This window comes from Neltuma alba, unplaced genomic scaffold, assembly GCF_004799145.2.
Source record: "Neltuma alba isolate B1F8T4 unplaced genomic scaffold, ASM479914v2 tig00010603_pilon, whole genome shotgun sequence".
Taxonomy (NCBI): Eukaryota; Viridiplantae; Streptophyta; class Magnoliopsida; order Fabales; family Fabaceae; genus Neltuma; species Neltuma alba.
In genome coordinates this window covers 447,193-459,249 of record NW_021635465.1, presented here as the reverse complement: position 1 = coordinate 459,249, position 12,057 = coordinate 447,193, and the positions used below count along the sequence as shown (strand labels likewise).

The 12,057-nt window shown below is 39.2% G+C and overlaps 1 protein-coding gene across 1 annotated transcript; it reads right to left on the bottom strand.

Annotated features, from left to right (window-relative positions):
* Positions 1-8,993: 8,993 nt before the first annotated feature.
* On the bottom strand, positions 8,994-9,452 carry LOC114757507 (uncharacterized). Its single transcript, XM_028946582.1, has one exon. It carries the CDS (start codon positions 9,450-9,452, stop codon positions 8,994-8,996), a length of 459 nt encoding a protein of 152 aa, XP_028802415.1.
* Positions 9,453-12,057: the final 2,605 nt, after the last annotated feature.

The window sequence follows — 12,057 nt, the reverse complement described above, 5'->3', positions numbered from 1 at the left end:
GAAGAAAGTGCCTGAATATGCAAAATTCTTAAAAGACATTTGCACTAACAAAAGAAAATTTAAAACTAATGAATTAGTGCAAGTTGGCCCTAATGTTTCAGCCCTTTTTAAAGCTCAATTACCTATGAAATGCCAAGATCCAGGAGCTTTCTCCATTCCTTGTCAAATTGGTAAGTTTCATATCTCTAAGGCTTTGCTAGATTTGGGTGCTGCTATTAATGTGATGCCAAGTTCTGTTTACTATGCTTTGGGAGTTGAAATCATGAAACCTACAAGTGTCTTAATGCAACTAGCTGATAAGTCTATTAGGAATCCCAAGGGAATCTTAGAAGACATTTTGGTTCAAGTAAAAGACCTTGTATTCCCTGCTGATTTTTACGTGCTAGATATGACTAATGAGGCTATAAGTGAAAGGACATTGATTTTGGGTAGACCATTTCTAAGAACCGCCAACACCATGATTTGCATGAAGGATGGGATTATAAAAATGGAATTTGGTGGTCAAGAAATTCAATTTAACATGTATGAGATGATGAAACATCCACATGAGGATTATTCTCTGCTGGGGCTTAATATGATTGATATGTCACTTGAAAATGAGTGTGAATCTATTTTTGAGCATGATAGCAATGATGATACTGAAGATTCTTTTGTCTCCTTCTCCTCCATATATTCTCCTTCATCTTCTTTTTCTTCACACCTTGATGATGTGCCTAGCATTGATTCTAAAATTGATGGCTGGCTTTCCACTTGGAGTGAGTTGTCTTCAGTTTCATCCATTAAGTCTTCCATTGATGCTAATTCCACACTGTCAAGTGATAAACAACTTGCAAAAAGATTGCTTGTAGATTTCTCAACAGCACAAGAGAGTGAATCAACTCCTATACAAGAAAGGGAGGGTGAAAGGCACAAGACTCATGATTGCAAGGCCAGCCCAATTCTCATGGATGAACCCCCATTCAAGGAGCATGCAGCTGAACCTTCTGAACAACAGGATTTGTCTTTAAATTCTTATCACATTTTGTATTCCAATCCTGTTTACAAGTCACTTGATCTTAATTTCTTTAACTATGCAGAACTAGAACACTTCTTGGGAATTATGCGAAGTGTAGCTACTCCCAACCCTAGGAGATTAAGCATGACACCAACCAAATTTGCTGAAATATACAGCATAGGGAGTGCACTTTTGCAATCTAATTTTACTTGTGAAATTGGAATTCCCCAAGATTATTCTTCATCTAACTTTGAGTTCTCACATGGATTTACAAATGTTTTGAGTGCATTGTTACAGGGACCAATCAAGGAGCGTTACTCACATGAGGATGAATGTACAACTGTAGTTTTTGGTATTGAAGCTTTGAAGCAATCTGAAAATAATTGCACTACCTTGGAGCTCAAGAAACTGATACCCTCAGTAGTTCAACCTCCTGAATTGGAGCTTAAACCCTTGCCATCAACATTAAAGTATGCATATTTAGCTGAGAATGAAAGACTACCGGTGATAATCTCTAACTCTTTGACTGATCTTGAAGAGTCTCAATTACTTGCTGTTTTGAAGAGGTATAAAAGTGCAATTGGGTGGTCTTTAGCAGATATTCCTGGTATTAATGCTTCAATTTGCACTCATAGAATATTGTTAAATGAAAATGCAAAGCCCATAAGGCAACCTCAAAGAAGACTTAACCCACTCATACTTGATGTTGTTAAAAAGGAAGTAACAAAGCTGCTTAGTGCTGGTATCATATACCCTATTTCCGATAGTGAGTGGGTAAGTCCAGTTCAGGTTGTTCCTAAGAAAAGTGGGATCACTGTGGTTAGGAATGAGAAAAATGAATTAATTCCCACTAGAATCCAGAATTCTTGGCGTGTTTGCATTGATTATAGGAAGCTTAATGATTCTACAAGAAAAGATCATTTTCCCCTACCCTTTATAGATCAAATGCTTGAAAGATTAGCTTGTAAATCTCACTATTGTTTCCTTGATGGTTTCAGTGGCTATTTTCAGGTTCCCATTGCACCTCAAGATCAAGAGAAGACTACATTCACTTGTCCCTTTGGCACATTTGCATGTAGAAGAATGCCATTTGGACTATGTAATGCACCGGACACATTCCAAAGGTGTATGCTATCCATATTTAGTGATTTGCTAGAGAATGGGATTGAGGTGTTTATGGATGACTTTACCATCTATGGAAATAATTTTGATGAATGCTTACTGAACTTGGAAAAAGCTCTATCTAAATGTGTTGAAAAGGACCTTATCCTGAATTTTGAAAAATGTCACTTTATGGTTCAGCAAGGAATAGTTCTAGGTCACCTAATTTCTAAAAAGGGAATAGAGGTAGACAAAGCAAAAGTTGAAGTAATTTCATCTCTACCCTATCCAACAAATCTTAAGGAGCTTAGATCTTTCCTAGGCCATGCTGGATTTTATAGAAGGTTCATAAAAGATTTTAGTAAAGTGTCTTTTCCAATGTCCAAATTACTGCAAAAAGATGCTTCCTTTGATTTCACTGATGAGTGTAAAATGTCTTTTGATGAGATTAAATCCAGATTGATTTCTCCACCTATTTTGACTTGCCCTAATTGGAATTTACCATTTGAATTGTGTTGTGATGCCTCTAACAATGCGGTGGGAGCAGTTTTGGGACAAAAGGATGGTAAGGTTTCCAAAGTTATTGCTTATGCTTCAAAGACTTTAGATAAGGCTCAAACTAATTACACAACTACTGAAAAGGAGCTCTTTTCTATTGTTTTTGCATTAGACAAGTTTAGACCTTACCTAACTGTTTTCACTGATCATTCTGCTGTCAAGTATCTTTTTAGTAAACCACAATCCAAACCAAGGCTCTTAAGGTGGATGTTGTTGATCCAAGAGTTTGATATTGACATCAAAGACAAACCTGGAGCAGAAAATGTGGTAGCTGACCATCTAAGTCGCTTACCAGAAACTACAAGGGGAGTAGTTGATTCAAATTTTATTTGTGACGAGTTTAAGGATTGTTCTGTTTCTGCCTTGTCTCTCATGGAACCTTGGTATTGTCATATTGTCAACTTTTTAGTTGCTGGTCTAATTCCTCCTTCGTGGTCTCATTTTTAGATGCAGAACATTAAGAGTGAGTCTAAACACTATATTTGGGACCCTCCAATCCTTTGGAAGGTATGCAACGACCAAATCATTCGAAGATGTGTGCCAAATGAAGAATTTCAAGACATCCTGCATGCTTGCCACTCTCAAACTTGTGGAGGTCATTTTAGTGCTAACAAGACTGCGAGAAAAATATTGGAAGCTGGTTTGTATTGGCCATCACTCTTTAAAGACTCTTATGAGTATTGCAAGAATTGTGATATTTGTCAAAGATTTGGTAGCCTAACTAAGAAACATGAATTACCCCAACACCCAATGCTTTTCTGTGAGGTGTTTAAAGTATGGGGTATTGATTTTATGGGCCCCTTTCTTCCTTCTATGGGTTTTACATACATTCTTCTTGCAGTTGATTACCTTTCACGATGGGTAGAGGCCATAGCAACCAAAAAGAATGATGCTGCCACTGTTTCAAAATTTCTGAAAAATAACATCTTTTCTAGATTTGGCATTCCTAGAGCAGTAGTTAGTGATAATGGCACTCATTTTTGTAATAAATTGCTACAAGGATTATTCACTAAGTATGGTGTAACACATAAGACATCCACACCTTATCATCCCCAAAGTAATGGGCAAGCTGAAAATGCAAATAGAGAAATCAAGAAGGTGTTGGAACGCATAGTTAAACCATCTAGGAAGGATTGGAGTGCCAGATTAGATGATGCTTTGTGGGCATACAGAACTGCATTTAAAACCCCAATAGGCATGTCTCCTTATAGATTGGTTTATGGTAAGATGTGTCACCTACTGGTTGAGATTGAACATAAGTCTCTTTGGGCTGTAAAAGCATGTAACCTTGATTTTGATTCTGCTGGTATGGAAAGATTATTACAATTACAGGAACTTGAAGAGTTGAGACTTGAAGCCTATGAGAATTCCAGGTTCTACAAGGAGAAGACGAAGATGATCCATGACAAGCAAATTCTAAGGAAGACTTTCAAGGTTGGAGATAAAGTGTTGCCGTACAAAGCACGATTCACATTTAAACCTGGGAAGCTGAGCACTAGATGGGAAGGACCATACTTGGTCACTAAAGTGCACAAGTTTGGCATGATAGAGTTGCTAGATGAGAAGAGCGGCAAGACTTTCAAGGTCAATGGTCACCTGCTCAAAATCTGTAAGGAAAATTTTGACCCACCATAATCTCAGGTTGTCCCCTTCCTTACATACCTTAGTCTGTGATTACTTGATTATTTTCATTCTTGAACTCCAATTTTGAACAAGTGTGGGGGGGGGGACATAAATAGTAGCAAGTGTAGGTTATTTTTAGTTGTTTTTGAGTATTTTGTTCCTTCTTTCCATTCCTTCCTTACCAGTTTTCCTTGCTATCTTTTGTTCAAATTTGCATTGAGGGCAATGCAAGGTTCAAGTGTAAGGGAGTAAATCTTGTGCTTTTGTGTGTTTTGTGTGTTTTGTAAAACCTCAGTTGTCAAAAACTTTTTGAAGGTTTAAGCTTGCTTCAGGAATTCTAATGTTACATTTGTGATTGACTTTGAATTGGAAATTAATATCCTGAAGTGAAATTTTCTAATACATAGAGATTAAGCATGATGTGTTCTTTAGCTGAAGTGAATGAATATGGAAGACAAAGCCTAGTTGGAAGGATTCTTTGAGCCTTTATATTCATTTCTGATGTGTGCATTCACTTATTTCTTATGCTCTCTAGAACTTGTCTTAGTTCTTAATTAAGACCACATGCAACATTAGTACTCTTGAACATGATTGAGGCATTCATTCAAATTAGCTACTTAGACCAAATGGCTAAACCCTACATGACTTATCCCTTGTTGCCCATTTGAGCCTTTTTAGTTGAATTTTAGCATTCATTTCACTCTCATTTATAAAACCTCTTTCCTACAAGGATGCATATTTCATTTCATTAATTCCTTTTAGAATTCACTAGTATTATGATGGATTCAATTGATGGATTGATATAAGGAAGTGCATACCTAAGCTGGAAAAAAAAAGAAAAAGAAAAGAAGAAACATGCGAATGTAAAAGAAAAAAAGAGAGAAAGAGAATAGAAAAGTTGAAAAGAAATGAAAAAGCAAGAAAAGAAAAGAAAGTGAGAATAAAAGCACCTTTACAGCCTTAGAGTTCAAGATCAAGAAATTAGACCCTCAATTGAACATTACTAATGCTATTGAATTCTACACATTGATTCACATATTAACTCCCTCCTCATATGCATCCTTGTGCATTTCTTCCCCACCTTTACATTACAAGCCATAAAAGTCCTCTTGATTCTTGAGTACTTATGTATTTGAGTGGTGGAAAGGTAGAGCTATTACAAGCATATGGTAGAGCATTTGAATAAGTGAATTGAGTGAAAGAACCTTTAATACTTGTGAGTTGAGTGATACACTAACTCCCTTGTGTGATATTCTATATCTTATTCACTTAGATTAAATTACATATCATTGCTTGATTTCTTTACATTAGAATGTTCCATGGATGGATGTTGGTTGAAGAATCATTGTTGGTTGCAGTTGTAACCTGAACTTTTGAGCTTGCTTATTCCTTTCTCTCATCCTTCTCTTTCACAATATGTTTAGACCTGATTTGCCCAGGAGTGCAAAAGCTAAGTGTGGGGGAGTTCATAAGTCTTATTATTTGCATACATTTCTAGCCCTAAACTCATGCTTTTGCCATCTATATTTGCATACTTTGGGCATAATTAGCTTCCATTGTGCATAAGAGTTGGTGAGAGGAATTGTGAGGTTTTATAGGTGTTTTTGCATGGTTTTATTTGATTTTATATGTGTGTACTTTTGATCCCTGCTTTGGTACGAATTTCAGGAAGTTTCAGTAGCATTTTCGCCATTCTGTCTGAGGCGCCACGGCTGATTTGGGAAGGCGCCGCGACAGATTTCCAATGGTACTTTTGGTAAAAGGCGCCGAGGCGGATGGACATATGCGCCACGACAGATTGAAGTTTTCATGAAGCTCAGGATCACTAATCAAAACGACGCCGTACAGGACAGGCGCTGCGGCGGATTGACGGAGGCGCCGCGATGGATGACAGAAAATTTCAGATTTAAAACCAGAATCGCGCGCTTCAGCGAAGGGACCAGATTTCAGTTTGTCATTCATCTCCAGACGCAATTTTTCTTGCTCTCTCCGCCCTCTCTCATTTCTCTCTTCCATTTTCGTCCAATTTCATCAATTTCCACCGATCAACCATGGATCTTTCATCAATTCTTGCTGTTTCTACCCTAATCCAGAGTATGAGTAGCTGAATTTCCAAGTTCTTCTAGCAATGAAGCTGACCTGAGTTCATGGAGCTGAACAGGGAGTTATTCAGATCTAGTTTCTACTTTCTATTCTAAGGTTCATTTGTTTCAGTTGAACAATTGTGGTTAGAATGAAGGTTGGATGATTAGATTTATGTTTCTTGGGATTTAGATCTGATTGAACATTCAGATGTGAGTTGTGTCCTTTAATTCAGTTGAATAGAGGATTCTTTGTTGATTTGTAAATCTAATTCGTTTTACTTGGACTGTTGTTCTGTAAATCTGAATTTTGGTTGAATATATTGATGATTCACAGTTGTGGTCATCCTTAGAGAATTGCAACTTGCTTCTCAAGTGTTCTTGTCAATTGATTTTCCTTCTCACAGATCAAGATAATGAATCTAGTAAGATAAGTTGTTTCTGATCTGTGTTAAGAGAGATTTGAGCAGTAGCTGAATCTATCCATTTAATTGACATTAAGAGACTCCAAATTATAAGATTGAACAAGGAAGGTTGGATAAATTGCTAGGGGAACTACTATCTCTTATCTGAATCTTCTTTTGCCTTTTACCTTTCATTAGATTTGTTTCTTGTTTCAATTTCTCTTTTCTGAACTCAAGCTTTCATCTTGGTAATTTGATAATTAAAAGTGAATTGTTAAGAATTGAAATACAACTTAAGGCTCCTTGTGAAGAATGACCTAGGTAGTGCCTCACTTGCTGCATTTCCCTAGTAAAACTTTGATTACCTAGCGACAAGGTCTATCAAATGATCCACAGCCTTGTTCCATTGCACAAGCCTGCAGACTGGTCAATATTTCGCAACAACATGACTGGTATTCCGACCTTCAAAGAGAGCTTGTGTGACGGCATCCCGGAGCAGTTTATGGTGTTGAGGAATTGTGTGGAGTACAAATCTTGGAATGAGCTGCTATCCTGATCGGTGCTGGAGACAGAGTCAGAGCTGAGATACTGAACAGAGTCTCCAGGGAGGAGTGAAAGCATGTAATCATTTATCTGGTCGATGACATTGATCGTGGGGGTCAAAATTGCCGTTTCTGTGAGGTAGTTTGGATGTGTGATGTTCTAGTGGAGTGCAGGATATGTGGATAAGACTATAAAATGGATAGGGTCGAGGGAGTTGGTGATGAGGAAATCGATGGGGATCTCAATGTCCGTCGTGCCCTCATGGGGTAGTCCAATTATATCGTCGCCAACGTCAAGCAACCATTTAGAAAATTTACTGATCTTTTTTTGGTCTATTACCTCTGATGCTGTCTGCAGGCGCATGTTTTTAGTGAGCTGGAACAGCTTGCACGCCGACCAAAGAACAGATGAGTTTATAGCGGCATCTATAATGTCTGCATGGAATCCTTTCGGTATGACAGGCAATATCTACCTAAAATTGCCCCCCATGACGATGCACTTGCCACCGAATGGGAGGTCGCACCTCATTATATCCTTTAATGTTCGATTGACAGCCTCCACACAGTGCCATTTTATCATCGGCGCCTCATCCCAGATGATTAATTTTACAGACCGCAATAAGTGAGACAAAGGGGAACCGTGGCTGATGTTACATGTGGAGTCTTCATTTATGTCAATGGGGATTGCGAATCTCGAATGAGCAGTCCTTCCTGAGGGTAGTAGAGTCACTACTATTCTGCTCTATGCGACGTTGATGACCACATCTCCATTTGCTCATACGGCTACGGTCAGGGTGTTCCAGAAAGGTCTTGCCAGTGCCCCTGTAACCGTAGACGAAGTAGAACCCACCGATTATCCCGCTGATCGCATTGAGGACTTCGTGGAATATCTTTATTTGCTCATCTGTCAGTGACGCTACCAACCTTGCGGCGTCTGCGGCACAAGCATCTTTATCGTAGCTAAGTTCCTGGAGTAGCAAGTTATTTGTTGTGTCCAAGAATTCGGTAAAGCTTGGTTTTGGCAGTGATGGGTAGTCGTCCAATAACCTGCCGTTCTTTAGGAGCAACCTCTGAATCTCAATCAATCCAGCGTCCTCCCTATTTGAGTTCGTGATTGATATTTTTGCAGGTCAAAAAAAGTAAGAGATGTCATGGCCTGACACATCTAACATCAATGGACGTCACTAATGGGGGTGATGACATAGTGTCAGTACAGGGTGCAGATTGTAGGTCCAGAATGTTGTGAGTGTAACATAGTTGAGGTGATGTCTATTCTACCTTGATGCCGTGGGTCGTGCCGTGGTATGTACAAAAGGTCTTCACATATGAGATGCTTTGTTTGCTCCCAAACTAAAATGGGGTTAGACAAGCAATGGCATAACAGCATGCTAACGAAGAATCTCCTAAGGTATTGACCTGTAGCCCAAAAGGCAGCCTCTTTTACCGCATCGATGTACTCTTGATCATCTTGAAGCAACCCCAGCGTGTAGCACACAGCCCTGAATGTTGGCTGGATGACGTTGTCTACTATCCTGATGTCTCTGTAGCTAAGGGGCCCTCTCATCTTAGTCAGCAAGACTCGGAGGTAGTAAGCCTCACCTTGTGATGGTGATACATGAGCTAATCTGCCAACAGAGAATCCTCTTTGGCGCAGCCTCTATTCCCTCTTTTGCTTATTGAAAGTGCAATACTATGGGAACTCGGTATATGTTAAGGTCCTTGCGAATGAGTCTTCTTTATTCTTAGCAAGCCATCCGAGAAACATTGACTCCTTCACCCGGGGCCTTTTAACTAGTGAAGGCATTTCATCATTGGCCGTGTAAAAAATAACTTGCTGATCAGAGGGGTACCTGTGGTGAATGTCAAATGAGAATATTCGCCATGTGCTTTCGCAGGCTGAGATGTATCTACAATTAAGGTAATGTGAGATCTCATCAAAATCGTGTTGTGAGTTGCCGAGCTCATCGTTGTGGTAGATCCCTGCGATGACGCGGTCATGGCCCTTGCTGATGTATTTGAATAAATACTTGATAGCCCTTGATTGGTTTGTCTTTTCGACATTCAAGTGGCCTTGGAAGAGCCGTAACAGTTGAGCATTGTACAGCACGACATATCTGTTGTCCAACTGAATCCCTTTTTTCATAGTCATTCTGCCATTGTTCCTCCTGCGATATGTGGGGTACCTCTCATCGTCTATTGTTGTGGTGAGCCGTGAAAACACTAGCAGATAAGAGACGGCCAAAACTAGAGAAGGGAGGACGGATTCTTCGAAAATAAACCTTAGAAGGACAAGAGGCGCTAGCACGTCGTTTGTGATTGGAATGCTGTTCGTGTGGATACCGGTAGAGGAAGTCGATCTGAGTTGTCGACTTCGAACGACAAAGGAGGCTAGCAGAGGCATCTTGAACGGTGGAATCCCCGAGCCACCAAGAAATCGAACATCGAAGGTAATACTTCTTACTACTTGACTTAAACACAATCGGTAGATCCGGGCAAGGGATTGAAATTTTTAAATTTATTTTCCGTTGCGTATCTTTCAATTCCCTTCAGTGGCATCAAAGCCATGTCGTTCTATGTTTAAGTTAGGTTCAGTTGTTGATACATGTGATGTATGTTAAATTTCTTGGTTGATCATGTGCGCTGTGTCAGACTAGTTATTTCTGTAATTCGAATTGAACCTGCATATTGTATAATCTGGAATTTGAATTGAACATGCATATTGTATAATCATTGTGCAAAGATAATCGTTATGAACGTATGAGATTATGTATGACATATAGGGACTCTGAATTAAAACTGAAATCGTCGTTACATGTAGCGTGACTTAATCGTAACATATACTGCCTTTCTTGGTGTATGAATGTTTTAGTTTTGTAACACTTATTGCCCTTCACATAATATGAATATTGATTCTTGACTGTTTGGGTATGGTGAACAATATGGCTCTAGATTACAAGTGTTGTAATTTTTCTAAATACGGCCTGCGTGTTGTGCCTTCCTCTACGTTCTCTCGATGTACATTCTCTTCTCATCTCACTCCCCTCAATGTTAAAAATGAGGTTTCTTTATGTAATTTTCTTTTTCTTATTAGAGAGCTCCTCTCATTGGCTTGAGGGGACTTAGGGTAGGTGAGCCATATTGAGTCACATTTAAAATCATGCATCTTATGATTATGTTACTATATGTATGTTTTATATGCATATTACTTGTATGAGATACAACCGCGATACATGCATTCTTGTAAACCAGATAGTTAAGCCCTCTGAATGAAATCTTAAGTCATAATGCCGTCAATTAATGAACACTTGTCAAAACCTCGATCGCTCACTTGCAGGCTCCACCAAAGTGGGTGCATTTAAGTTATCTTAGGGAGATAAGCAAGAGTAATGGTGCTACTCACATATGTTTGTTATTGTTTGACTTAATTGAGACTAACAAAATGGTTTTGGGTCTCAAGGCATTAGATGGGATTAAGACATGCCGGATCATATGATGATAGAATCCCATGAACATCTAAGAGTTACATTTGATGTAATTGGTAAAGGTGTTAGCAACCTAAATAACTTAATTTTAAGCGTCTTGCCAAAGCGGACTTAAGTTTAAGCCAAATATGGATCTTAGCCCACTAATTATTACATTGAGGGTTGTATATTTAGTGGGAGATTGCTAATTTAATTGCATATTTTAATTGTAGAATCATGATGACTAGTAATACTGCTACATTATCATTGTGATCCGTCCTTGAGAAGGACAAACTCAATGGGACAAACTTTCTTGACTGGTTTAGGAACTTGAGAATTGTTCTCAAGCAAGAAAGAAAGGCACATGTCCTAGATCAACCCATTCCTGAAGAGCCAGCAGCCAATACTCCTAGAGCTCAAAGAGATGCTTACACAAAGCATAAGGAAGACTCTGTCGATGTGGGATGCTTGATGCTTGCAACCATGGTTCCAGAGCTCCAAAGAGATCTGGAACACATGGAGGCTTATGAGATGATTGTCCATCTCAAGGAAATGTTCCAGCAACAGGCAAGGCAAGAGAGGTACGAGACCACTAAGGCCTTACATTCCTGCAAGATGGCTGAAGGTGCATCAGTCAGTGCTCATGTCTTAAAGATGAAAGGGTAGATTGATCACCTTGAAAGGCTTGGATTTCCCATGAGCCAAGAGTTAGCTACAGATTTGATCTTGAACTCACTCCTGGAAAGTTATGACCAATTTGTTATGAGCTACAACATGAATAACATGGAGAAATCTATTTCTGAATTGCATAGGATGCTTAAAACTGCTGAGCCGAGTGTTAAGAAGAAGCCCAGTTCTGTTTTGATGGTTCAGAAAGGAAAGGATATGAAGAAGAAAGGCAAAGGCAAGGGCAAAGGGAAAGGTCATGGCTCATCTGGTAAGACCAAAGAGTCAGGCAAGCCTGAAACCAAGCCTGTACCAAAGAAGGCAAAGCCTCCAAAGGAAGGAGTCTACTTCTTCTGCAATGAACCTGGTCATTGGAAGAGGAATTGCAAGCTCTACCTCGAAGATCTGAAAAAGAACAAGAAGGATAGCGGGGCTATCACTTCAGGTATTTATGTTATAGACATTCATCTTTCTACTTCCACTACATAGGTATTAGATACTGCATGTGGTTCTCACATTTGTACAAATATACAGGGTCAAAGGACAGTAGGAAGCTGAAGAAGGACAAAGTTGACCTACGAGTTGGAAATAGAGCAAGGGTTGCTGCTTTAGCTGTAGGCGCTTATG